We start from the raw sequence: 27,346 nt of genomic DNA, 5'->3' as shown, positions 1-27,346 counted from the left end.
GCGAGGTTATTTATTCACAGGCAAACCCTGGCGCTCTACCCAATAGTCAGGATGCTGGACAGTCATCGAGAGCTTGTGTGCATCCGCATCGGCGCGAGAATCGGGGGAACGATGAAGCACGTGACACCGATTGTCAGACAAATTGGAGGCTTGCCGTTGGGCTGGATTGGCTGACTCAACTGCTGTTTATCTGAGCCAAGGCGCTAGAAAGGCAGGGTTTTCACTTAGTCATTAACCCTCGGGTGGGCAAAGTCGATGCACTAGACCTATTGTATACTAGTCTTCTCGCCCTGGGGATGGCAGCTTGCCCCCTGATAGTGTCTTCAGTGCCCCGGCCAAGGATCAATAGGTGACATACGGCGTAGTAGGAGGCAATGCCCCCCTTCAGATATGCAATAATGGGCGTGTTGGAATGATGACATAGGTGTAGAAAAACCAGAACAACGTAACCAAAGCTCAAATGGTTTTGCATATAAGTTGGAGGCACTTGCATTGTATGGATTGACATAGGTTGCTTGCATTCTCGTACTAGTAACACGTGCTATCAAGCTAAACAACTGTTCATTCAAGGAGTTGAAAATTGTGTTTCCCCGGACAATGGGAACAAGAGAGTGTAAAATCAACAAAAAGGAAATAATCATTCTGGGTTCATTGAATCGTTGCGACGTGATTTGTTGTGAGCATACATTAAAATATAGAAGCGTAAAAACGTAAAAACGTAAAAACGTAAAAAAAAAAAATAAGTGTAAGAAGCATAAAAATGTAGTGGAGAGGAAATTCCCAGCAAATCAATTTATATCTGACCACCATTCTTCCATCAAAGGACCCCTAGAAATTGCTTTGGTCGGGGTAATGGCTCAGGGTAGGTAATTCAATTTCTTAGAATGACGCGATTTCTCTCCCTCCTTTCGCCGGCCCCGGCACCTGGACCCAGCTCTCACTTGGGCTCAGAGATATTGCCCTGGACGAAGCGGCTCAAATAGGCGACCTTCTGACTCAATTCATTGATGCTGCTTCCAACTGTAACATCAATGAGCGATAACTCTGTCCCGGCCTCTTTCGCTAGCCAGGTCCGGAATTCAATTGCAATCAGTGAATCAACTCCATTGGAAACAGTCGACTTGCCTGTGTCGATTTGATCAGCAGGAACATTTAGAAGTAAAGAGAGCTTGTTTAGAATGCCGTTCAGTGCTATTTCGGCTGCCTCCTCTCTACTTCTTGCAGCCCCGAGTAGAGCGTCGACACGATAGGTATCTGTCGCTTCCGACCCTTGCTGTTGGAAACCACTTGTCTTCTGCAGTATGGTGAATAAGGGGTAGTTGAAACATTCAGGTGAGAGGATTCCTCGCTCTTGGGATGACTTCTTTGTGGCTAGGCCGAAGATTACTTGGCATGTACTCTCGGTCAATTCATGTCGTGGGTCGATTAGATATTCCACGACTGCGTGAACTTCGTCTTCCCGAATGGGTATCATAGCCTTGGTCGCATTTCGAGCATACTGTTGATTTTCAGCAACGAAACCAACGGACAGCACCCCTCCGATGTCGAAACTTGCTGCTCGTAGCCCGTTCGAAACGCGGTGTTTGGCAAGAGCGTCCTGGTATGTGTTACCTGCGGCATAGTTTGCCTGACTGCGGCCTCCCATAACCCCAGCAAGCGAGGAGAGCATGACGAAAAAGTCAAGGTCCTTGGGCAAAACATCATGGAGATTCTGGGAGCCTTGAGCTTTTGGTTTGATTGCCGCTGTCCAATCCGCATACGACAGGTTTTCAAAGAGTGAGTCCTACAAATCCGTTAGCGTTTATCTATTCATAGTCCCCTACTCTCTGCGGGTTGGATATCTCCTTTCAAAAGCAAAGAAATACTATTTGGATTACTCGCCTTCAGGACCATTGAACCTTGGATACATCCTTTAATTGGGGGTAGTGTCTGGCAACACTCCTCAACAACCGATTGTAGTCGAGATACATCAGACACGTCGCACGTGAAGATTCGAATTTCGCACTCTTTTCCTTCCAGCTCGGAAACCATATCTTGGACTGGCTGCGTGATTTTCCCCGAACGGGACAAGAATATCAAATGTCTCGCGCCGCGACTCACCATCCACCGCGCCAAGCTTCTCCCAAGCCCCCCAAGACCCCCAGCGAGTATATAAGACGCATTAGCCTCAAATGTATAGGGAGTTTTGACCTCAGGGATAACGGGGACAATGTCCTTTTCGTTAGGTGCGAACACTATTTTGCCAATATTCTTGCCGGACTGCAACATGCGAAGGCCATCTTCAAGTTCAGAGTAACCCAGGGTTGTTAGTGGATAGGCCCCCTTGATTTTCTTGTCTTCCCACAGGCGTATGGTCGTTTTGAGAAGCTCTCGCACAACTTTTGGTCTGGACTCCGCAAGAGTAAGTAAATCCACTCCAGTAAACGAGATATTTTGAAGGAAGGGAGTCATGTCCAGTTTTCCGCCGGCCTGCAAGTCTTTTTTCCCAATCTCAATAAATCGACCAAATGGCGCAACACATTCAAAGGATTGCCGAAGAGACTCTTGAGAAAGCGAGTTGAGAACCAAATCAACACCGGAATTGTTAGTCATTCTCATGATTCCTTGAGTAAAGCTGGTGTCTCGGCTTGTGAAAATGTGATCTTCAAGGATGCCGTATTCGTTCTTGAGAAACTCCATCTTTTCAATGGTCGAGACAGTTGCGAAAATCTCAGCCCCAATGTACTGAGCGTACTGAATGGCAGCCTGGCCAACACCACCAGCTGCGGAGTGAATGAGAATCTTTTCTCCGGCAATAAGTCTACCTACATTTGTCAAACTGTAGATGACAGTAGCGTAAATAACTGGAAGGCCTGCAGCAACTTCGAAACTCATATTGTTCGGCATTCTGATAGCCAGCGATTCATTGACTCTGCCATGGCTGTGGAAAGTCCCCTTTTTTGGCGATTCGGTGAGGTAGACCACACGATCGCCGGCCTGCAAATGCCTAACACATGGCCCAACCTTGGTCACGATGCCGGCTGCCTCTCTCCCAACAACATCCCCCACTCCTTCGCCCATTATACTTAAAAGGTCAACGAAGTTGAGCCCTACAGCGCGAACATCAATTTCAACGTCTGAGTCTCCTAGCGGCAAGGTAGAGGATGTGTCAGTCACCCATTGCAGTTTGTTGAGCACTCCCCGAGTGCCGTTCTGCAGTTTGACTGGACATCTAATGTTCTTCCACAGTACCATCTCGGGACTAAGAGTCGAAAATTGTGAACGCAAAAAACCGGTTGCCTTAGGATGATTAAGGATGTGGTTAACGTAAATCAACCCATTCCGCAGAATATACTCGGAGTTTTGATGTTTCGTCTGTCCACTGTTGAATTGATATCGGAGTATCTTCAACACCAAATCGACGACTGATCTAGAAGGGGAAGAACTGGAATCACCGAGTCCGAGGGTAACAAAATTCGGGCTGTCCGCATCGTGTTCCCATCGAAGTGTGCGAATCATGCCGGTGCTCATATTGAACGCCGGCTGGGCGGCCGGATCTCCCGTTATCCACAACAATCTTTTGCATGTTGAAAATAATTGTTGCAGGTTCTTGAAGTCGTCCTCAGAAATTTCAAGCAGCAGGGGGGTTTCAAGTTCTAAAAGAGAGATGCAGATAACGTTGGATATATCTTTTCCCATGAACTCATGTAGCTGCATGACAGTGCAGCTGGTAACTCCAGCGTTTTGCGCAAGTTCAACTTTTAATTTGTGAATTAAATCGTGATCAGCATCGGACGAAGGGGTAAGGATCACCACATCAGTTCCGGGCCTGCCATGGTCGGAAGAATCTGGGACAGCTGAGGAAATCATTGTGCTGAGCTTTACAAACTCAGGATATCGCGAATTGGGGATCTCAATTTCAACTCCCGAAAATCCCTTCTGACGAAGAAGGTCATTCCATTCTGGAAGTGTGATGAGAGGACACCATTTACGATTGGGTTCATTGGACAACCACCAGCCAGAGAGAAGACCGAATATAAGTGAAGGCCACACAATATCAGGCCTGACCACTTCATGGACCAAGATCTTGCCACCTGGCTTCAACAAACGTTGAGTATTTTCGAGAGACTTCCCTAGGTCTGGTGTAGCATGCAGCACGTTGTGCGCAATGACCAAGTCGTATTTTTTGGCAGTAAAGCCCTGGGTTGTTGGGTCGCGTTCAATATCTAATTTCTCAAATATAAGGAGGTCTGTCCATTCGCTTAGATTTTCCTTTGCCTTGGAAAAGAAGCTAGGGGAAATATCAGTGAAGGTGTACTGGGCAACTGTACTTGTGCTATCTGTGCTTCCCTGCTCAGCCCTTGGCGCGAGAATATTCAAAAGAAGTCGAGCGAAGCTTCCTGTTCCGGCACCTACCTCTAGAATCTCAAGATCGCTGTAGTTTTCGCCGAGGAGGGATAAATATGCATCGACGTTCTCCGTGGCGTCACCCTCATGCAACACCTCCTCATAGTAGGAGGTCATGATGTCGTCTTGACCAAACATGAGATATAGTGGATCTACTTCATTCAGCATAATGGCCGGAATCTGAGAACCTAATCGAACCATAAGTTCCCCATCCTTGTTCAACTTTTCGACCTCCTTGTAAAGCTCCTTTTTAAGGTTTGGATCCTCGGAATATTTTTTCCATGAGTCGAGTGGTGCATTCACCACTGAATTTGCTAAGACATTGTCCGCAATCCGATGCATCCATTCGTAATACTTTTGCAAATGACTTGTAGGAGGATTGACAGCGGTACCTTTAAGTTCGCTGAGGGCATCGGTAATCAGAAGCGACGATGCGAGCTGCAGCTTTTCAAATAAGTTTTGCTGCTCCTCGTACGACGCCGATGGGTCAACTGATACAGCCTGGTGGAATTCTGGAGACTCCAACATATCGATATCCAGCGTCCAGTCCATCGAGTAGCCGTGTTGTTGTGTGCCGCTTAGCGAAGCGTCCTCATCTGACAAGGGCGTGAAGCGAACACCCGAGAGAGAGACCCGTGGTTGATGGTCGGATCCATCCGAACATTTGATGTCGAAACTATAGGAATCGTACGCTTCTAGAGACGCTTGTCCGTGACATTGAAAATTGGTTCCTGCTTGGGAATTGTTGTCCATGGAAATCCACGAGTCTTTGATGAAAGTCGGTACCATGGGTCGCTTCAAAACAGTCTGGCGGCCATGGTCACAGATGGCCACAAGCCCAGCAACAAACATGCTGTCTAACGTGACAGGATGAATGATGTGAGACTGGAGATAACCCTTTGGCATTGTAGACGCCAATTCCGGGGTTGTAGCCGTGGCTGTTATGACACCTGGTTGTTGGTCGTTGGCTGTGATATCGGATAAGTTCTTAAAAACTGGGCCATATTTTAGGCCGACAGTCTCGAAGTTGTCGAAGAGCTTTCCAATGTCTAGCGGCGTCTGGCAACTCCGTGCGCCTTGTGTTATTTCATCTTTCCAAGCCTGGGTAACCGCTTCAGCCTCACGGCCATTGTCGATTGGGTCCGGAGAGGCTACGTACTGGACGGAAAAATAGCCTGAACAATGTTCGATCCAATCGTCATGGGCCGAGATGTAAGAGGACACCTGGAACCATTTCCAAACAGTAGACTCCCAATTGTTCGATTCGTTCACGGGGTGAATGGATAAGGACACCTCCACGCCCTCCCTTGTATCTGGAACCACAAGGGCAGATTTTATGGACACATTCCTCAACCTTATTCCAGTTAGTTTGACTGCATCACCTGTGACTTGCCTTACCGCCTCAGTCACCATTGTCAAATATGCAGCTGCAGGAAGAACGCAACGTCCAGTGACCTAGACAGACTAAATTAGCAACACACTAAAATATACGTGTTTCATTGACGGCTAGATCGTGTAATGTACCATGTGCTCTTTTAGCCAAGGATTTTCATAGGTTCTGAGGAAATGGCGCCATTTGCGATTCTGTCTGTTCCAGTCTTGGACGGGCGCACCAAAGAGTTGATGCCGTGGAAATTCTCGGAAACGTATCTTTTTGCTCAGTCTACTTTCATAGTAACCTTTTTCGTCGTGGTTGAAGGAGTATGGAGGAAGGCTGACAAGCAACTGTGGGCTCCGCTCATTTCCCTTTTGTCCCATGAAACCATGATTGACTTCATAGATATTGACTGGGGCTGCCTTGCCAATTAGGCTTCCGATAGCACCCATCATGGTACGGACACTAGGGTCTTGACGATTAAGGAGAGATGTGTACGAAACTGGAGGTGGGGAGGGTGTGGCAGCGATGGTCTGCTTGATCGCACTTTGCAACGCAGAGTGTGGACCTACTTCAATTATTTCATCTATCCAAGATTGGTCGAATCGACGGGGTTCAATATCGCTATCATTTGGGTGGAAGAGCATAGCAAGTAAACCATCAGTGAAACGGACTGGCGAAACCATATTATCAGCCCAATAAGAGGTTGCAAGCTCAACTTCTTCGATCCTCTTCCCTGAAATTGTGGAGAACATCTGGATGCTGCGATTGCAATCGAGGAATTGTCCGGGAGGGGGGGAACCCATCAGTTCCAGATATTCTTCGGCAAGTTGCTGCATATGGGATGAGTGGTAGGCATTCTGGACTTTGAGCTTGCGTGCAAAAATGTCTTCCGCATCAAGCAACTCTTTCAGCGCGTCGATCATCACTTCGTCGCCAGAGACGGTATTGTTTCTAGGGCTATTGTAACACGCAACGACTAACTCCCCTTTGTGAGTCGCATGTACTTTGTCCATATTCACCTGTAACTTTTCCTGACTTAAACCAACGGCAATCATAGCACCTTTAACACCTTGTTGCTTTGCAGAGACAAAGCCGCGGTAGTAGGCAGCTCCCCACGCAGACTCCCGAGATATTTTACCAGCGCAATAAGCCGCAGCGATTTCACCCGAGGAATGGCCAACAACACGAGCTGGATAAATGTTCCAAGAAGCTAGAAGGTCTACAAGAGCAACTTGGATGGAGGTGGACGCAGGGTGGGCAATGGCAGGGATATGGATTTTTGAACTATCGTTGTCTCGAATAATCTCGTCTGGTGCACAAATTAACAGAAGACTATATTATTACAGGTACAGCAACGCTTACCTATTAGAGAGAATGGGCTCCCGAGAGCGTTCATATACTGATTCGCATCCTCCAGACTCTTTCGAAAAACTGGGTATATCATGAACTGCTTTCCCATTCCATGATACTGGGCACCCTGGCCAGTGAAAACGAACCCAATTCTAGGCGGACGATCAGTATTTGCGGGTTTGGATGGAGCCTTAACAGTAGACAAATTTTCTTCTAACTCCGTAATCGAGTCTGCGACGGCATAACTTTTCCATCGGAAATCTGATCTCTTTTGGGACAATGTATATGCAAGATCACTGAGAAACTCTGCATCCTCCGATTGCAAGGAGATCTTAGTTGCAAGGTGATTTCTCAAATCCGACGCAACTCTCTGTACACCATCCCTATCAAATGCGGACAAAACAAATAGTTGGGAAGTTTTCGTCTCACGGCTTGACAAGGTTTCGGGCACGGCAAGGGAGCCATTCACAGCCTTCGCGTTCGTGACATCAACAGCTCCATTCTTTTCAACTGCCCCATCCATGGCCTCACCGCTAGCATCAGTCTCGATTCCATTGGCCCCATTCGTAGACTTTTTAACGGCAGCATCCATGGTCTCAGTACTGGCATCAGTTTCAGACTTTCCATTGACCGCATCCGTAGACTTTTCAACGGCACCATCCATGGCCTCACCACTGGCATCAGTCGCAGACTCCCCGTTGGTTCCATTCATGGCCGCACAATCGGCGACATTCGCAGACTCGCCATTGAATCCATTCGAGATTTCACCATTTGTTCCATTCACATTGTTCTCCGTGACATTAATGGCCTCTCTATGAGTGAGCTTCACATTTCCGTTGGCGGGGGCCCCTGGTTCCTGATAAATGTTGTTCAGTGAGGTGACAAGCTGATTGATTTCTGCCTTAGTTGGTACCCTTGCACGAGTCCTATGGGCCCCGTTCAAGCCTTGTTCTTGCAAGAAGTGGTATGCGTCATCCAAAATGCAGTGTGCATTAGTTCCACCAAAGCCAAAAGAGTTCACAGAGATGCGACGGGCACCTTGTTTGGGCCAAGGTATGCATTCTGTAGGAAACTCGAGATTCCACTCATCCTTTGGGATCTTTGGATTGACTTTCTCAAAGTTGGTATTCGGCGTGATGATGCCGGCTTCCAAAATCATAACTGATTTAATGACACCCGCAATTCCCGCACCGCCTTCAAGATGGCCAATACTCGCCTTCAACGCGCCAACATATAGAGGTTCTTTGCGGTGTTCCGATCCAAACGCACTAGTAATGGCTCTTGTCTCAATGGGGTCTCCTACTGGTGTGCCAGTTCCGTGTGCTTCAACAAACATTGTGTCCCTGGGGTCCAATTTCGCATTGCTATAGAGTTGGCGAATTAGTGTTTCTTGTGCCTGAGCGCTCGGAAGAGCAATGCCTGGTGTTCGACCGTCCTGGTTTACGAGGGTTCCGCGAATGACCGCTCGTATAGTGTTTCCGTCTTTGAGTGCATCTGATAACTTCTTGACTATGATAGTTCCCACCCCTTCTCCACGAGCATACCCTTCGGCTCTGTGATCGAACGTGAAACATTTGCCTGATGGGCCAAGGACACCAGAATGGCTAAATGCGATAATGTCTCCAACGTGGCTAATGACACTTCCGCCGGTCACAACAGCCTAGAGAAGACTCTTAGTATAACTCACTGAAGATAAAGAGAATAGACGAGTTGAGAGATTGAGCTGGCTACCATTTCACTGTCGCCAGACTTTAAACTCTGTGCAGCTAAGTGAAGGGAAACAAGCCCACTGGAGCAAGCAGTATCAACCGTAACGCTGGGTCCGTGAAAATCATAAAACCAGCTGACTCGGTTTGAAATGATGGACTGCTCTGAGCCAGTCGACTTGTGTTTTAAGGATGTTTCAACATCCGTATTTAGAAGATTCCTGTGGTCATGGTTAAAGCCAGCAGCAAAAACAGCAGTCTTGGAGGATATCGCCTTTTCCATGGGAATTCCAGCTAGGGAGTTCAAGCAAGTTAGAAAATTTCTTTTAAATTTAGAAATGGCATCTGACGAAAGGTCTACTATCATATCTTACCGTTCTCAAGAGCGTGATATACATTTTCCATCACAAGTCGTTGTTGAGGATCCAAAGTCAGGACTTCGGTCTGGCTGATCCGGAAGAATCCTGCATCAAATCCCAATGGGTCCTCCGACAGAAAGTGGCCACCCTTGACATGAAACTGCAGAGAATAGTTAGCATAATGTCCATTTGACTGATGACAAGATTCTTTTTCTTGATATCATATGAATGAATGAAAACGAACAGTTCCGCCATGATCATGATCTGGGTGATAATATGCGTCTGCATTGAATCGATCTTTTGGGACTGGAGTGGTTGATTGACGCCCTCTTAGCAAAAATTCCCAAAACTTTTCTGGAGAGCTCGCTTCCTGCGCGTAACGGGCTGAAAACCCGATTATGGCCAATGTCATATTATGATCACCCATGACTAGCATAAATGCTCTAAAAATGGAAAGAAGGCGAAGCTTAAGGGTGGTTTAGCTTTCGGACGGATGCTCTGTGCTTTGAAACGATGATACTCTAGATCCCTGGTCTTGTCAAGAATAGTGGGGAATTTACACCCCCTATCCGGGAGATAGGTAATAATGACCTCGATAAAACATTCTCCTCCCACGGATGTCTCGTCCATTTATATATCCACGACATCTGAACCCAGAACCGATCTGAATCTTGCTTTTCCCGCGCTTCCCCTCCCCTACCCCTCTCACCCTCCGCTCATCAGAGAGCCTTGCATAAGTCTTGTCCATCATTATCACCCCCCAAAATTAATCAGTTCAGGCCACGTATTGTCTATTCTTGATTTTTAATGGACGATGAGGGATCGTTGGGAACTTGACCACTCGTAACTTGAGGGATGCGGGGCAACGATGGAGACCAAGAGTTCTATGAGCGCAAAGCGCTCTAAAGGGAAATCTCCCCAGCGGATGACAGTGTAAAACCCGCGAACTTGCAGTTGTATCGGGGAATGCTTCGTCAAGGTTGCAATGTTGGAGCCACGTCACTTTCACAAGGGGCTTTTGTAGCAAAAGAGCTGTGTTTTGGAGTGACTAAACTCAGCTAAGGAAGACTAAAGCGTGGACTTGAGGGACAAACTGCCATGGAGCTCAACTGTGGAGCTCAATATAAGTCTGCGGGACTCGCGGCATGCACCAACAACGGCTTCGGGCCGAAAGTAACGCCGCATAAGCTGCAAACCCACTTAGTACGAAGTAAAAATTCCTGCGCATCTGAACAAAATTGGCCAGAGACCCTTCTGTATCAATACGGACGAGGCAGATTGCCTCTCAGCCATTTTCGGTTCCTGACGATATCGCGGGAGGAGTGGAAAATGGATGTCCGTGGTGTAGTTGTAACCTTGAGATCTCCTTCAAGCAAGTGACAACGGTTTCAGCTTCGGCGTTAACCGCCCGAGTCAGAATATTTTGATAATACTATGTACAGCGTTGAATGTTTTCCGGGTTCAAATATCCCATGGGAGGTGGACCCATACGGTAGCTGCATGCAATATGCTCCATGGGCAAGGGTGCAATGATTAATTTTTCCAGTCGTAACTTGCAGTAGTGCGTATGTCGTTTAGGGAGTCAACTGGGCCAATGGTGAGCGCAACCTGGGGTCCGCGCTACAGGATAGCGCCAAAACCCGGACATGGTTCTGATGGCCGCATCTGCACCCAACACGGTCCAACATCCTTTCCGATGCCATGTTGAGGGTTGTGGGGTGAGCGCAAGAACCATGAGCTGAAATACATGTCTGATTCTCGGCAGGATTAACCTTCGTTGCGGCAAGGGATAAGGTGATGGGGCTCAAAATCGGACACATGGCTGAACCATCTTTTGATCTCCTCTGTGCAACCAAGTTGCTTCCAAGTGGTTCAATTTTCCTGTGTATTGTCAACTTCGAGCTTTATACACATGATCTGGAATGGATATCGTGCTTTTTCTGAATTATTATTTTCACAACTGAATGAACAAAAACAGCAAAAAAAAAGACCAATGAACGCGCGGAAGAGGTGGAAACGAAGCTGGTGTGTAAATCCGGATCCAGCAGAGAACTTGGTCTGTGCCAGTGGGCTGGTTATTGGCCAACGGACTGGTTCTGATGGTCGAAATTCCTTCCTAGAAGTGTCTAGCAAAACTGCAACATCATGGTTTGACTTTTTGAGGGTTGGGCGTAGGCGGCCATGATAATATTATTTGCAGGATCTGACAGAGTAAGGGCCTGTTCGGTGCGTCCGTACTTTTTGAACGCAATAGTGGATCTCATTAAAAATAGCGTATTTACCAATTAATTAGTAGCAAGCCGGCGTTGCGCCACCACACTATTCCATAATTGAGATCACTCCATGCTTGCTTTTTAATTTCACATTCAACGCGGATGTGTTGAGATCATATTCTCCCAAATCCATGATTGATTTGCCTATATTTTAACCCTCATTATTAGCTAGAATTCATGAAAGCAGTGAACAAGAATGTCGCAGTATAATGCCTTAATGCAATATCTAAATGTGAAGGATGGCAATACTCAAACCTCTACAATTCCAACCTCACCAAGCCAGTGATTGAATTTTCAATTATTATCCTTTCAAACACTCTCTCAAACACACTCTGAAACATCATCTTATCAAACATCTACTGTCTCTTGAAAGTGAATGCCTGCTTCTCAAATCAAATGACTGAAAATATCATAAAGTCTCATAATGAAAAAGGCTCTACTTACTGAACTTTTGAAAATGAAAAAGAAAGGATTGAATACAGACAATAGCAACTTCAAATCTGCAGGTTAAAACCTTGTCATACAGATTATCAAACAATCAACAAATCAGACAATAATCAAAAATATATGTGATAATCAATGAAGAAAAATCAGACATATTTAAATACTTTAAATGAAATATAAAAACCAGATATCTGACTGAATATACAATCACAAATGTGAAATCTATATCAATGATAAAAAAATTATGAATGAGTATTTCTTCAAACATTCTGATCTTGAAATCTTTCAAGAACATGGCTCTGAATTTCAAGAATTTATCAGAAAATTGTTTGAGAACAGATTTATCATTAACTGATTTGCAATTAAATATCATATAATAATATATGAAATGAAAGAATCTTCTACAGCAGATTCAGAAATTGAAGATAGCTCATCATCTTTCACAAAAAACTCATCAATATTCAAAAATGTCAATCATTTAAAAAAATATTCAAAATCAAAGAATATTGATAAAAATATTCAAAATCTGACTGCAGCTGTAAACAGCCTCAGTCGGATTAATGTGCAGATTAAAATTGAAAGAAAAACTAAGTGAATCATCAAATTATTCATGAATCAGATGTAGAATCTACTGTCAGAAAATTGAAAGATTGACAATGAAATTTCTTATCCACAATATATTATAATTTTACACTGTTTTCTCAACATTCAAAAAGCTCAGCTGTATCTAAATTTGAAATATAGCTCAATCAATATTCTATGAGATCATATTATACAGATGTTGAATGAAATGTCATCAATACAACAAATGCCGCAGATGCCACAGTGGGGTTAGTAAAAGAAATGATGAAAAAAATAATGGCAGAAGTAATGGCAGAAGTAGTAATAATAATAACACTTTTAAATCATTCTTTATATTTTATTCCTTTCAAAATAATCAAAAACATCACCGGATTTCACTCAGTATTACAAATAATGATGAATTACACTTACAAACACTTGTTTTAAAACATCACAACTTTTTGTGTGAGATGGTTAAATAATTTAGAATATTTTATTGGCTTATAAATTATATTGTGGTATAATATACAATGAATACATTAATATATTACCATTTTGAATAACTTCTTTTTATTAGCAGATCATTTACCTGCTTTTTCAAACTTCTTGAAATGATATTGCATGTCAGAATAAAAAATCAATATCTTGAAGACTTTTTTGAAATAATCAACATCTGTAAGAAAATAGCAGGGTTTCTCCATTGAAAAGTTATCATACTCTTGAACCAGGTTAAAAATACATGTATTATGAATAGAATCTTTCATTTCAAAGTATATATACACAAAATTCATCTCAAAATCACACATTGTCAAAACATTCTGTGAAATCTATTCTTTTCAATTTCATTAATCAAATTGTTGATTAGAAAAAATGAATATTGAAAGATGAATATCATCTAAAGCTTCAATATGTAACGGGCGTACATCGATTAACGATCTAGCAGTATCCTAAATACAGATTACGAATTGATCAAGGAAAGAAAGAGAAAAGAGATCAGAAGTAAAGGTTGTACGAAGGGGGTTTTTATAGAGGGGAGATCGGGGCGGAAGAATATCAGAAGCCGCCCCGCAGTGGAGCACGGAGTGGAAGAACATTGAGGGTTACGCGGAAGAATCGTTAGAACTACGCGGGCGCGGAGCGTGAGGCAGAAGGGGTTGGTTGCGTAAGTTAACCACTAACGGGTGCTAACCCGTCATACAATACAATCTCTAAAAAATGACCACTGTTTAAAATTGCTATTGAATAAGTCTTTGCTATATTTCATAAAGGTTTTAATAATTGTACAAGCTAGCTGTAAAGCATACAGAGTGCTTTCAACATCTCATGAAATACTCTATATAAAATGAATGAGTATTTTCAAAACAACAAAAGTCATATGATGATTATATGAAAAGTTAATTCTTACTTTGAAACTGTATCAAATGAATACTTAAATCTTTCCACAGCATCTTAATATGAAGATTCTTGTGTAACAATATAAAGAAATATCATTACTTTCTCTTTCATCTTCATCACATCTGTAACACTAAATTCAAATATAGTTATATGCTTTTTGAAAAGGATAATGAATTGCATGAATATTTCTCAACAAAAATGTGTGACATTTTTAATATAATTAGAATGGGTATTTAAATTCAGCAGCTGTGCAGTATACAGAACATTGATGAAAAATCTTCTTTATAATACTCTTTTCTGTGATATTAAAGAGATTCTCATCATTAGATTTATGGCTATTTTGACAAGCAATTGTTGACAAGAATTGATATACTGTTGACTTGCAGTTTATAGAATCTGTTTATTCATCTCATCATTTTACTGCTGATTATTTTTCATACTGATCTTCACTGACCAATCTTCTGTATGATGGAGAAAGAAGCTTGCAAAAACACATTCTTTTTGAACTGACTCTGAACTTCATTTAAAAAGAACACATTTTTGAAAGCTTCTTTTTAATCAATATTAATTAACTACCTCCACTATGAATGCTATTCTACACTATTTTACACTGTCACACACCGTTGAAGTTAAATACTGCTTATTCATATGATCTTGGTGAAACATGTGAGTACAGCTGCTCAATCCACTGAACACCTGGCCTTTTTCATCTGTACTTTGCAAAAAGAAGCTGTAATATTAGTACGGCCGCTCTGTCCACCGAACAGTCATCATATTGAGCCGTACTTTTTAAAAAAAGTGGAGATCCGTACAAAAAGAACGAGTACACACCGAACAGGCCCTAACTTCACGCAAACCAGAATTTGAAAGCCTGGGAGCTTGATACGCACAGGCCAGGCCAGAGCCCATAACCGCAAACAGGTCCAGAAAGGGCCTAGCGAACGCCAGCAAATTAAAAATAATCAGTCCAAGCCTGCAAGACCTGTCCCATGGGCCATTGGGCCGTGGCCTCCTCTCGGGCCATTCCCAGTCTCTGGGTAGTGTGGAGCGGCGTTGAGCCAATGGGATGGGGCCCCAGCCTGACCCGTGTCCAAGGATCAAAGAGGTAAGAAGCAACATGCTCTGCTCCCTCTGTTGCTTGCTGAAGGCCAGGAAAACGTTGGGTTACCGAGTACCTAGAATCAGGTGGATCACGGATGCGACGCAATACACCACCTCAACGGAGGACTGCTCTTGTCCAGCAGCGGATGGAGAGCTGGCTTGCCGATTCGTGCGTGGGCGTGCTTGTGTTGACTAACACCCAAGAGGGTTTACTGGCAGTCATAGCACCTCCACTTAAGTTCCCACTAGACTTTGCGACGCAGCCACCACGTCGTGAAGGATGCCTTGTTACGGATACCTTCTTCACGGATAATGTTGCAGCCAGGAAACTGTCAATTGCCACGGCTATTGTTTTCCATCACGCCGGAACTCGCTGATCTCTTCCCAAAAGTCCTGCTCCCAAGTGCCACCAGCCGTGAGCACAATATTAAAGTTGATCGTTTTGCTGGGTTTGCCGCGCCCTTCAAGCTCCACCGTCTTGCTTGGAGTCTTGGTTTTATCGACGGCTCTTCAGTTTCCTCTGAAATCCCTCGAAATCCATTGCCAGACCGCCTTCCCCGGGCCTCTGTGCTGTCGATTTCTCCTAAGGGAAATAATGAGCCACGATATGCTCCTTCGTTCTCTGTGTCCTTGGATGGGTGAACAGACTGTTGGGGGTATGGATTGGTTCGTCCCCTCTACCACCAGCATGGCGCTGGTGTGAGAGAGCTCTTTTGTCCCAGCGACCTAACAGGTTATGAGGCCCGTGTAAGCGCAATCGCTGTAGGGTGTGCCAACATGCTATCACAGGTTCGAATCAGAGATTATCCAAATAAAAATGTCCTATCCTACTAATGCACAGTCCTTACCGAGCGGTGACAATAAGTGCTTAGTCACTCTGAATCCCTGGACCAGAACAAACAAGGGCCTAGTTCCCAGCTGACCACTACAGCGTAAGAAAAAGTTGGCAGTGGAAGGGTAGAACAAAGACAGGCCTGGTTCCCAGCTAGCCAAGATGGTGGTTGCGAGTCCGTGGGGGGTGTTGGGGGGAATGGATTGGTTCGTCCCCTCTACCACCAGCATGGCGCTGGTGTGAGAGAGCTCTTTTGCCCCAGTGACCTAGCACAGACCCAGTCCCCCGCCTCTAGCCTGTACCAGCGTAGAATAGCCTGCAGAAGTGCGTGGCAATTTTATTCCGACTCTCCTATTCCTTACTAGCTAGTTCAATCGTGTTCCTGTAATTCTCCTCCCAGGAGCATGGGGAAACCACATCCTTGGTGTCAACCACTCTCTCGGGAAAACACACCTCCTCACAACGCACTGAACCCCACGATTTAAATCTTGATATTTTAGATACACAGTTACCTGAATACTATCGTATCCGTCTTGAGTTGATTATCGCATCCATGGACGAGGATGAAACATATTCCCTCACCTCCAGCATTCGCCGTTACGAGTTAGTTGTCCCTACTCTACCCTTTAGCCACTCATTAGTTCCAATATTTGCAGCTAAACCTCTTATCCCCACGATTCTACAGATATTTTGGACATCGAAGATACCATGCCTACCATGCAGGTGAATACTTTATGCCGAACGATGAGGAAGAACAAGAGCGCTTGGATTTGATGCACCACTTGTTCCTGCTCAGTTATGATGGCGAACTCTACCGTGCCCCAATCCCAAAGACCGTTGGGCGCACTCTTGATATTGGATGTGGTACAGGAATTGTGAGTAGACATGATATATCCTTTATCGCCCTTCATCGATGTCTGGATTCGGGTAACAACTAATTCGTTTCATGACCTTCGAAATAGTGGGCGATAGATTTTGCCGATGCACACCCCACGGCCAAAGTTATCGGGTCTGATCTTTCTGCCATACAACCCGGCTATATCCCCGAAAATCTGCAGTTCGAAGTCGATGATGCCGAGGAGGATTGGCAGTACACCCAACCGTTTGACTTCATCCATATTCGGGGAATGGGCGGAGCGATAGCAAATTGGTCGCGGTTGTTAAAACAGGCATATGATAATTTGGCACCGGGGGGTTGGATAGAGCTGGCTGAATTCGATGCTTGGGCGTCGACCGACGACAACAGCCTTCCCGAATCTTCTGCGTATAATCAGTTCCAGACTCTCTTGGGAGAAGCGTCCGAATCGTTCGGCAAACCGGTCAATGTCGCATGCAAGTTTAAGGAGTTTGTGCAAGAAGCGGGCTTCACGAACATTGGGGAGGATAACCGGAAAATACCACTGTCGCCTTGGTCGTCAGACAAGAAATTGAAAAAACTCGGGAATTATATGCAGATGGCCATGTCGGAGTCTTTGGAGCCTTACGCCCTGGCTCTCTTTTCGAAGGTGTTGAACTGGGACAACATCATGATACAGGCCTTGCTTGCTGGGGCAAGAAACGATCTGAAGAATATAGACTACCATATGTACACCACAGTGTAAGGAATAGTCTTTGCTAACATCGGAGAAAACAAGATTCAAAGGCTAACTATCAACTGCAGTCATCGCGTATTTGCTCAAAAGCCACTCTCTTGACGGGTTCTGGGCAGATATAAATGATCAATGATCCCATTAAAAATGCATGGTACAGCATTTGTAATATTCTTCTCGATATGTCCAACAGACTCTTAATACCCCTTCTCATTCTTTTAAATTCTTATCGGTTTCTCTACGTTTGTCCTTATTGATTTTGATTTTCGCCTCCTGTTGGAGGGTCGGATCTGAAGCCGCTTGGGTATATTCTCGGTCATTAGCATAGCGCGTTTTACGGTTCCATTTCATTTCGCAAATTTGAGAGAAATGCTACTGTTCCTTTCGATCTTATTATTGTTGATCTTTTGCAGCAGCTGCTGCTACTGCTTTTATTGTGTCTTAGGGATCACTTCTGAAATATCTTTTTGAAAAAGACCCATTTCGGGATAATTTTCTCGGGCTCTGTTTTCCTTCATTTGATTTTTGACATATTCCACTTTCTCCTGTCGACCGGCTTACTCCAAAATTGTACCTATGGACAGCAAATCCAAAACAAGTGTCAGTCGCCATGTATTATTCATGCTGCCTTCGGGTGGGTAAATCTGTGAGGGGAATTTCTCATCAATCACGTGCAGCACCACCCCCTTGGCTGACCTCACAACCTTGTTGCAACCAGCTCTGGAGCGCAGGTTAAGGTGTTTCCATGGATCAATTCCGTCATCTTACCGTATATGCGACTCAGATATTAAGACAAACCGATCCGGACTCAATGGTATTTCGGCCACCTCCTCATTTTCCATCACAAGTTGCCTTTTAGCTAAGTAAGAAAGAACAAGCCAGCTTCTCGAATTGCATGTGGAGTGCCCCACCACGGACTACTCCAAAAACCATCATGAATTCCCCAGGCGAGCTTGTCCCACAAACAGAATCTGTCGCGGATGTCTACTCGACCGACCCAGCTGGTGGAGTTAGCATATCTTCCGACCAGAAACTCCGCTGGACCAATTTCATTGCTACGTTCAAGAAACTCTACGGTGCCTTACCGGATTTCGTCGCGCGGAGCCCCGGCAGAGTCAACATCATCGGCGAACATATCGACTACTCGCTCTACGATGTCTTACCAACCGCCGTCAGCGTCGATGTCCTCATAGCTGTTAAAGTTTATCCGGCAGAGAAAACCCAAGAATCTTGGGCGAAAGTGGCTAATACCAACGGTACAAAGTTCGCTAGTGGGCAATTCACTATCCCTAAGGATAAAGATGTTGAAATCGACAGCGCGAAACATGAGTGGATAAACTATTTCAAGGCTGGGCTGCGGGTGGCCTTGAAATTACTACGAGAAAAGGATCAGTTTGGGGACTTCACACCCGTTAGTTTTGAGGTGCTGGTGGATGGCAATGTGCCTCCTGGTGGAGGAATATCTAGTAGTGCCGCCTTCGTCTGCTCTAGCGCGCTGGCTGGAGTAAAGGCAAATGGCTATGATATTTCCAAGCAGGAGCTTCAAGATATAGCTATCGTTTCGGAGCGTGCAGTTGGAGTATATTCTGGAGGGTAAGCTTCTCGTAAATCGAAGCAGGCACCTTATAGCTGACGACGATCATAGAATGGATCAAGCGGCGTCCATATTTTCCCTCCGCGGCTATCTCCTCTACGTTCGCTTTTTCCCCTCCTTCCATTTCGAACACATTCCCGTTCCCAAAGCCCACCCAGAAATAACCTTCCTCATGGCCCAAAGCTTCGTCACATCTAACAAGGCCGAAACAGCACCACGGCACTACAACTTGCGCGTCGCTGAATGTACTCTAGCGACCGTCGTCCTCGCTAAGATGCACAAGCTTTTCCTCCCTAATGACTGTAGCTCACTAGGCTACAGCTTGCGCAACTTCCACGAGGAACTCATGCGCAAGGAAGGCCGTCTTCAAGACCCGCTTGAATACCAACTCGACTCTATTATCATGGTTGCCGCGGATATGTTGACCAAGGAAGAAGGCTACACGCGTGAGGATGTTGCTACATTGTTAGGCATATCCGTCTCGGATCTCGAGAAACAATTCCTCTCTACTTTCCCTGTGCAAGCGGAACGCTTTTTTCTGCGTCAACGTGCGCTACATTGCTTTAAAGAAGCAAGACGGGTTCTGGATTTCAAGTCATGTCTCTCTCGCTCCCAGAAGCAGGGCCATCTGGACGAGCATAATGTGAAGTACCTGGGCCAATTGCTGAATGAATCGATGGCATCGTGCCGAGACCTGTATGACTGCACTTGCCCCGAGGTAGATGACATTTGCGAAATTGCGCTTCGGGCTGGTGCTCTAGGAAGTCGAGTGACGGGCGCGGGTTGGGGTGGATGTACGGTGCATATGGTCCCGCAGGAAAAGGTTGCTGACGTGACGGAGGCTTTGAAGAAAGAGTACTACTATAAAAAGTTTCCGGATATCAGTCAGGAAAAGTTGGAGGAAGCTATAGTTATTAGCAAGCCTTCGAACGGCACGTTTTTGTAAGTATACTCCCATCACCCTCACTTCATTTTCCATTTAGTTGTGTTGTACGGGACAATTTGCTGACGGCGTGCCATCCCTAACTTTTTTTTCTTCCATGGATATTAGGATCTCCGGCGCCGCCATCTTAGAGAGTGCTTAGAAGTTTCTGCTTTTGCTGCGTATACGGGAACAGCTATCAAGGAGGCTTTGGATGTCCTGCGCTATTGACTGGCCTTATGCGCTCAGTGTTATACATGTGTGGACTTATTAAACAATATTTAAACCGATGGCTTGCATATATACGTCAAGGGTGACTCCGGATTGGAGCGAGGCCTTTTAATCTGCATTTGGCTGACGGTACGGACAAATAGGTGGTAACCATTATCTATATATAATTAATGCATATAATAATTTTGAACGTATAATTGTATCACATATGCTGCTACGGTAGTTAAAAGTTCCCAGACCGCTCGTAGAGAGAATAGTTACCGGTAATTGAGTTGGATAATTGAGTTGGAGATGTTTGGATGTTGACAGCACCACCAAACCATTCCTCACCATGGAGGAAGGGTTGTGGGATTGTTTTCAGCTCGAGACAAGGAGTCTTGATGGGTCCAGGCAGCCGGCCCTTGGCAAACTAGCGAAAAAGACGTGAAAAACGCCCCTCGTTGTGCTGGTTGTTTTATCATGGTTCACGCAGGAGAGTGGCGGTGACGTTGTCAGGGAAAATAAATCCGCCCACAAAAGGGCGAGCAAGTGACAGTTCGGACAAAAAAAAGGCCGCTTCTGTCATGAGTTTCAACGTTCCTGGCTTGTCAGGGAGGATATAAAACCGGCCGTAGTGATTGGAGTATCCAAAAGGCATGTCATGTCGTCTTTATGCACAACTCTAATAACGTCACATACTTGATCCACGCCTTATATTTATAACCTGGGATTTATTACTCTGTCACATTGCCTAAGTTTTCTTCTGGAAAAAGGCACTCAGCTTCTTCATCCCGGAGACATTCACCTTTTTCAAATCTCTCACCGCCCTCGATTCCCCCATCTTCTTCTTCCTCTCTTCTTCTTCCTTCTTTCGCTTTTTCTCCATTTTTCTTTCCACTTCTTCATCATCCTCAACCCTCCGTTTGTGGGAAAAATCACCCATTGAACGAGACGCTACTGCTTTGGCGCGCATTTCCGCGACGAGTTTTAAATGTTGGGTAAGGGGAGAAAAATCTTTGGGGCTCGTTTCGGGATTGTTGAGAAGAGTTTCCACTCGGGACGAGAGGTGTTTAGGTAGGTATGACGATGCTAAAAAGGATATCGCCGTGCGGACTCGGAGTAAGTGGCGCACGTCGCAATTAGGCGGTGAGTCTTTTGTAGGGGGAGTGGTTGCAGTGTTTGGTGTAGAAACATCAGACGCAGTAAAAGAAGCCGACGGGGTTGCAGTTGGTGTAGTGGAACTCGATGACTGTAACTCGGACTTCTGTTGAGAAGTTTCAACGGGATTATTTGTATCATCGGTCGGGTCAGAAGGGTTTGGTGACGTTGAAGTTGTTGGAAGATCATCTCTTTTCACGCTGAGAACTGGGAGTTCTAATGCCCTCTGTATAAACCGCTCTTCCAAACTCTGAGGAAGTCCGCCCGCCGCCATCCGCTCAGCCTTGAAAATCAATTCCCTAAGCAATTTATCCTCATTAAGCCTGTACATTGTCTCTCCAGCCTCGAGAGTGTCACACATAACCGTCATTCTCGCTTCCACCTTTTCTCTGAACTGTACAGACAAGATGTGTTTCAGGCTTTTTGAGGCCGTATCTTGGGAATCGAGCATATCATCCAGGGGCTGGAAGCGTTTCCGGGAGGTTGAATTTCCGCGAGCTGGCGTTAATATGGGCAGGAGGAAAAAGAGGATGTCCACCGGCGTTGCGACGAGCAATTGCGACTGTTTAGCAATCGTCGCTTTCGTTGGTATTCGATTTTCAACCATTTGCGGAATGATTTCGTTGTTTTCTGTGCTAACGTCCCCGACCACCATATTACTAGAATTATTTCGTACAACATGCTCTTGCTTATCAGCTACTAGACTCGTGGCGGACTTCGTCGTGGTGAATAGAGTGCTCCTTGGAGAAGTAGAGGATATAGCCGTAAACTCATATAGCCCTAGTTTGGGACAGAAATAATATCGACAAAGAGCACCGCTTCGAGGGTTCTCAAGTAAAATGAACCGAGCTTCTTCAGTCGCATCGCATGGTAGAATGAGTGCTTTGAGGGGTTTTGAAGGTTCTGGAAGAGCCGTTTTGCATGTCTCGGGGTTGGTTGAGCTTCTGGAGGGCAGCGATCTTGTTCTCATGGCGACGGAATCGTGATATTTAATGTATCAATTAGTAATAACTCGACAAGGAGGGCTATACTCTATACTCAATCTTCATGTTTTTCTTCTTGAACACGGAGAAAATGCCGTGTTGTTCAGCAGAACAACTTGAAGTTTTAAAATGGATGTTGATGACAGGCATCGGCGGCTACGGTTGACGCGTTGTGGCTGGGCGCGAAAGTGACACGAGAACTGGTTTGTGCATTTCAAAAAATATACAACTCGACTTAACCTGGCGACTGCATTGTTCAATGGGCAGTTGCATAGTTATTCAATATATGAATAATATCAGAACCAGCCGCCCTATTTTATGATTCACGTTTGCTACTGAGTATATGATTTATAGGATTTATAGCACTTGGGGAGCGATTGTCGCATCGCCTTCGATTTCAGCAATGGGCTTTGCAATATGAAAACAAAGCAAAACCGCCAACTCCCAGATTAATATTACCTACGAAGTCGACAGCAGTAAGTTAACCGTTCTGTCTGTTCTTCACCTCATTTAACTAATGACCAGCTCGAAAGTGGCGGATCTACGTTGGCCTCCGAGATCTCCATATGAAGCGCTCATGAGTTCTCCTAATGGTCGCAAACGATTCCAAGAGATGCAAGAACGTCGGCAAGCCGGCAGGGCCTCCCTTAAGAGTTTCGATGCTTCCCCATATGTACGAACGAAAGCGAATCAGCTGCTGGAAGATGGGGTCGAAAATGATATGGAAGAGGAGGATGAGGACGAGGAAACATTACAGTTGAAACTGGCTGCGATTGAGGCACGTTTAAAGCTTAAGAAGTTACAGCAGAGCAAATCTAAGTCGAAGCCCCCGAGTTTCGAGCAGAAGACTATCAGCGATACACCCGCTTCTCCTTCCTCGCGACCAACCATGCGATTCATTCCGGAGCGCAAGCGGAAGGCAGCAAATATGTCACAGCAGGAAAATATACAGGTGCCGGTGTCACCTTCGAAAAGATTGGCCGCTTCCATGGATCCTGTGTCTCCGAGACGGATTGTTCTTGGGATTGACAAAGGGAAGAAGGGAACTGACGTATCGCTCAGTAGGCCTCCCAGTTCGAGATCAACGGGGAGACCAGCAAGCTCGATTGGAGTATACCGGGGTGAGGCATTGTTACGGAAGACCCATATCTCAGCTTCCCACGAAACCAACCTTCACACCTGACGGGGAACTCCAAAGACCCAAAAGTTTCAGCGAGAGGATTGCTGAGAGCAGGTCAATTGATAAAAGCAGATGGGAGAAAACACAACTTCTGCACCGTAAAAGGAATTCCTCTTTTGCCGTTGACAAAAGATGAAATGGAGCGTTTTCCAGACTTGCAGACAAAAGAAAGAATCCGAAGAAAAGCGTCAAATTTCGAGTCTTCCAAGAAAAGCGCAACGAGTTGAGGAAGTTCACGAAGGACGATGTCATTCAATCTTTATAATCCACCAGGTTCTGAACTTCGAAAAAGCAAAAAATATCTCGAGTGCTAGCGGTAATTGTTCGGCTACCCAGGAATTTCAACTCCAGATGGAAACGCGGCCTACCTCATCATTGCTAAACGATGACAGCACCGAGGATAACTCACAAAATATTAAACCAACTACAGCAACTGATCCGTCCAAATTTGAACCATTCTCTGGACTTCACCTCTCAACTCGAATTTTGCCCCATTCCTTCCTAAACCGAACCCTTGATGCAAAGAGCCCCATGCGAATACCGGACTTATTAAGAACGATTAAAGGACCTGAATTCGACCCACCAGATGTAGATGGCGATTACGTCGTTTTTGGCATAATAGCATCTAAGTCAACCCCGAAAGAACATCAAGATGTGAAGAAAGGCGCCTCCAAGCATAAAAATCTTGAAGATGACGGCTCAAACAATACATCTAAATATATGGTCCTTACCCTAACGGACCTCAAATGGTCCATCGACCTCTTTCTGTTCTCCACTGCGTTCCCCAGATATTACAAACTCATCCCAGGCACCGTTGTCGCCATCCTGAACCCTTCCATAATGCCCCCACCACCAAATAAACTTGATACTAATCGCTTCAGCCTCACATTAAATTCATCAGACGACACAATTCTCGAAATAGGAAAAGCCCAAGACCTCGGTTTTTGCAAAGCAATCCGAAAAGATGGAAAAGTATGCGAAACGTGGGTCGATGGTCGAAAAACAGAATTCTGCGAATTCCATGTTGACTTGCAACTTCGCAAGACAACCGCGAAGCGAATGGAAGTTAACGGCGGGCCTACTACATTTGGTCCAGGAGGTCGGTCAGGTTCCCGCACTGGCATGTTTAACAAAAATCGTGACCTGAAGGATCGAGACCGATATAGACTAAAGCCTGAAGGTCCGCAGACAGACCGCTCTACGGGATCTACTTACTACGTTGGGCCTCCTATTCCAGGTAGCCGCTCGGCAGCCAGTCTTATTGATGCAGACGACCCTTTCATCGTTGCTGCTAATGATTTCCCGCGTGGTGGCAATGGCAAGCTGGAACGTTTTCAAAAGCGCCTCGCGGAGCAAGAGCGGGAGCGCAATATTGCTAAGGTACTTGGTAGATCTAATTCCGTCGGTGCTCAATACCTGCGTCACCGACAAGCCGGTGGCACGTCGGGACGAGAAGGTTCTGATGCTAATGCTCCCGGCAATAACACCAGGCCAAGCTCTGGTGCTGGCAATAATATTAATGGGAAAGGCGATGAATCTGGGTCACAACCGGCGCGGGTAGCACTAGGATTGAGTAGCACGATGAAAAGTGCTGTCAATGTCAAGTTGGGTCGGATAAAGAAGAGTGCTGTTAATAAGAAGACTAGATTTGTCACTTCGAAGGGCATCAGGGATGCAGGGAGGGATAGTCTTGGTGGTCCAGGGGATGGCACTGGTAATGACAATAATGTGGATTATGATGATGACTTGGACATTGTGTAACGCATTATGCTTCATTGGCGTGGATATTATGCTACACGGGAATTGGGTTGTCTTTTTTTTCTCCTCTTTTTTTAATTATTTTGTTTAAGCATTCTTCCTTGAGTTGACAAGGTGTATTTTATTCGATTTCTGGCGTGTTATGTTTCTGTGAGTTGCAAATATTTCTTTAGTTTTGGTTCCAGGGCCAAAGCTTGGTGGAATTCCGTGTCCATGGATGCAAGACTTGACGCGAACGTGATCTTTCATTTTACCCGTTTTCGATTTCATGAGGGATGGATGCAGCATCGCATATTTTTATCTACAGTGTGGCCACTAGGCTTTGAATATATTTAATAAAAACAATCACAGCCGAAGTACAATAAAACAGCAACTCTGCCAATTCAAATAACATAATTCAATTTGATACCCTCAGTTTATGTGTAGTCAAATGAACACGTCAGGAGTTCTGGGCTCTTCTAAACAACCACGTATGACTGCATGCCTGCAAATGTACGGTAAACAGGTAATGAAGAATCAACCCAACAACAGGGACGCAGAAGAGACAAAAAAATTATGGAAAAAGTAGAAAGCAAGCCAGGCAAGGGAAAAAAAAAATAAGACATTTATTGACGAACAAAATAATAAACACTTCCTATTCCTTGCCACGAATACTCGAATTGAATATGGTATCCCCAAAGTGATAAAAGTGGGCATTAGAGTCTAGTTCAAAAGAGAGAAGCACCAAGCCAAGATGTAAACGACGTACACTTGTTCGGCCTGTTCCGGTAAGAGCAACTGAAAAAAATGGATCAAATAGGTTGAGAACGTCAAGGGAGGAAAGGATGAGCCATTTTAAAATCAAGGAAACATCAGATTGTTGTGGTCGTGATCTCGTCATAGAGTAGATTAAAAGGTAAGTAAGAGAAGAGGAAAAAAGGTTACGTGAAAGAATGGAGGTCTGTGTAAGCAGGAGGAAAAAAATAAGGTACGATAATAAAAGAGCTGTCTACTGAAGGAAGGTGGAATGATGTGGCCGATTAATGTGTAATGAGTTGTGACAGGAGGAAAAAGGGATTGAAAATGGTAAACCAAGCGGACTCTTCTGGTCAATGATGGACAAAAGAAAATGGAGTTCTCTCTTTCATTTGTTGCGAGCTTTCTTCATAACTGGTTCGATGGTGTCACTCGAGACAGTGCCCACTCTCTTTCTCAGTGTCGCCGGCGACGCTTGGGATTTCGTCCTAGTCCATCTGTCGAACGGGCTCATGCGAACTGCAGTCCCGTTATTAGATTTAGAAGGGCTTTCTAAACCATCCTGGGCTTCTTTGGCGTGCGAACGAAGAGAGCGGCCACCAGTAATAGGAGTTGATGGGGTTGATATAGCTATTTTAGAAGGCGGTGTCGTAGGAATATGCTTATTGCTAATATGGGGAGGATCGGGATTGGATATCCTTTTGTCAGGTGTATCCGCTTCACATGTTTTTTCGGGGTCTGGGGTTTTTTCGGTACCGCCGAATCTCGAACCACGCGGGTTCCCTCGATGCGGTGCCTTTGGGAATAGTAGACGTGGTTTGATGGAAGCGCGAGTCAGGGGCTGGACATCTGGGATTCTCGTCTCTTCTAGAAGATCTGGTCGAGATGCCAACAGACCATGATCTGTCTCGTCATCTTCTTCACTGTCGGAATTGAATTTTCGGAAGATTTTCTTTCCACGGCTGGAAAAGATATTAGATTTGTTGAAAAGAGTCTACAAGTTTAAAGCGAACACTTACAAAACGTAGAGCATCCCATCATCTCTATGAAGGGCTTCTTGAACTTTCTCGTCACGCTGCATTTCAACGCTTATATTAACGTCATGGGAGTTATCATTAGGTCGGCTAATGAAAGGGTTGTCCGCGGTATCGTGAACTTCAGGGATTCGATCCCTCGAGTCGGTAAAGATCGTAATTTCGTCATTTCCCTCGTTCTCCAGATCCGCGTTAAAACTATCTAGAGAAAATCCTTTGAGCTTTTTGGCCCTTTGCCTTTTTGGAATTGGGGTTTCAATGGCTTTGGATTGGGAGTTGCTCTTGAACAAAGTACGAGCGACAGCGCTGGGGTCAGGGACAGCTTTCTTCCGTGGGGTTTTTGCAGGTGATGAAGCATGTTCGCTGTGAGCACATGTGTGTTCGCTGTTAACGTTGAC

General features: G+C 45.2%; 6 protein-coding genes across 6 annotated transcripts in view; 3 read left to right on the top strand and 3 right to left on the bottom strand.

Annotated features, from left to right (window-relative positions):
- Nucleotides 1-937: 937 nt before the first annotated feature.
- On the bottom strand, nucleotides 938-9,606 carry HCAG_00103 (hypothetical protein; the record flags this gene model as incomplete). Its single annotated transcript, XM_001543007.1, has 8 exons — nucleotides 938-1,498; nucleotides 1,526-1,783; nucleotides 2,101-5,841; nucleotides 5,911-7,073; nucleotides 7,127-8,774; nucleotides 8,963-9,114; nucleotides 9,195-9,339; nucleotides 9,424-9,606. The coding sequence occupies 8 exons, from the start codon at nucleotides 9,604-9,606 to the stop codon at nucleotides 938-940; spliced, it is 7,851 nt and encodes a 2,616-aa protein (XP_001543057.1).
- Nucleotides 9,607-14,841: 5,235 nt separating this feature from the next.
- HCAG_00102 (predicted protein) lies at nucleotides 14,842-17,479 on the top strand (the record flags this gene model as incomplete). The annotated part of the gene is made up of 7 exons (XM_001543006.1): nucleotides 14,842-14,957; nucleotides 15,367-15,591; nucleotides 15,904-15,991; nucleotides 16,294-16,388; nucleotides 16,471-16,660; nucleotides 16,748-17,382; nucleotides 17,446-17,479. The coding sequence occupies 7 exons, from the start codon at nucleotides 14,842-14,844 to the stop codon at nucleotides 17,477-17,479; spliced, it is 1,383 nt and encodes a 460-aa protein (XP_001543056.1).
- Nucleotides 17,480-18,308: 829 nt separating this feature from the next.
- On the top strand, nucleotides 18,309-20,053 carry HCAG_00101 (hypothetical protein; the record flags this gene model as incomplete). The annotated part of the gene is made up of 3 exons (XM_001543005.1): nucleotides 18,309-18,967; nucleotides 19,020-19,910; nucleotides 20,020-20,053. 3 exons carry the CDS (start codon nucleotides 18,309-18,311, stop codon nucleotides 20,051-20,053), a joined length of 1,584 nt encoding a protein of 527 aa, XP_001543055.1.
- Nucleotides 20,054-20,851: 798 nt separating this feature from the next.
- Nucleotides 20,852-21,913, bottom strand: HCAG_00100 (predicted protein; the record flags this gene model as incomplete). The annotated part of the gene is made up of 1 exon (XM_001543004.1): nucleotides 20,852-21,913. One exon carries the CDS (start codon nucleotides 21,911-21,913, stop codon nucleotides 20,852-20,854), a length of 1,062 nt encoding a protein of 353 aa, XP_001543054.1.
- A 457-nt stretch (nucleotides 21,914-22,370) lies between these two features.
- HCAG_00099 (predicted protein) lies at nucleotides 22,371-25,182 on the top strand (the record flags this gene model as incomplete). The annotated part of the gene is made up of 3 exons (XM_001543003.1): nucleotides 22,371-22,429; nucleotides 22,767-23,292; nucleotides 23,575-25,182. 3 exons carry the CDS (start codon nucleotides 22,371-22,373, stop codon nucleotides 25,180-25,182), a joined length of 2,193 nt encoding a protein of 730 aa, XP_001543053.1.
- Nucleotides 25,183-26,302: 1,120 nt separating this feature from the next.
- The window catches only part of HCAG_00098 (predicted protein), a gene marked incomplete at both ends in the record, with an annotated part of 1,372 nt that continues 328 nt past the window's right edge, over nucleotides 26,303-27,346 (bottom strand). Inside the window, 2 exons of the mRNA XM_001543002.1 lie at nucleotides 26,303-26,876; nucleotides 26,934-27,311. Of these exons, the coding sequence (XP_001543052.1) occupies nucleotides 26,303-26,876; nucleotides 26,934-27,311 (952 nt within the window). The remainder of the gene's footprint in view (nucleotides 26,877-26,933; nucleotides 27,312-27,346) is intronic.

This window comes from Histoplasma capsulatum, genomic scaffold, assembly GCF_000149585.1.
Source record: "Histoplasma capsulatum NAm1 scaffold_1 genomic scaffold, whole genome shotgun sequence".
NCBI classification, from domain to species: Eukaryota; Fungi; Ascomycota; class Eurotiomycetes; order Onygenales; family Ajellomycetaceae; genus Histoplasma; species Histoplasma mississippiense.
The sequence above is the reverse complement of the archived record's forward strand: the minus strand, read 5'-3'. Positions and strand labels throughout refer to the sequence as shown.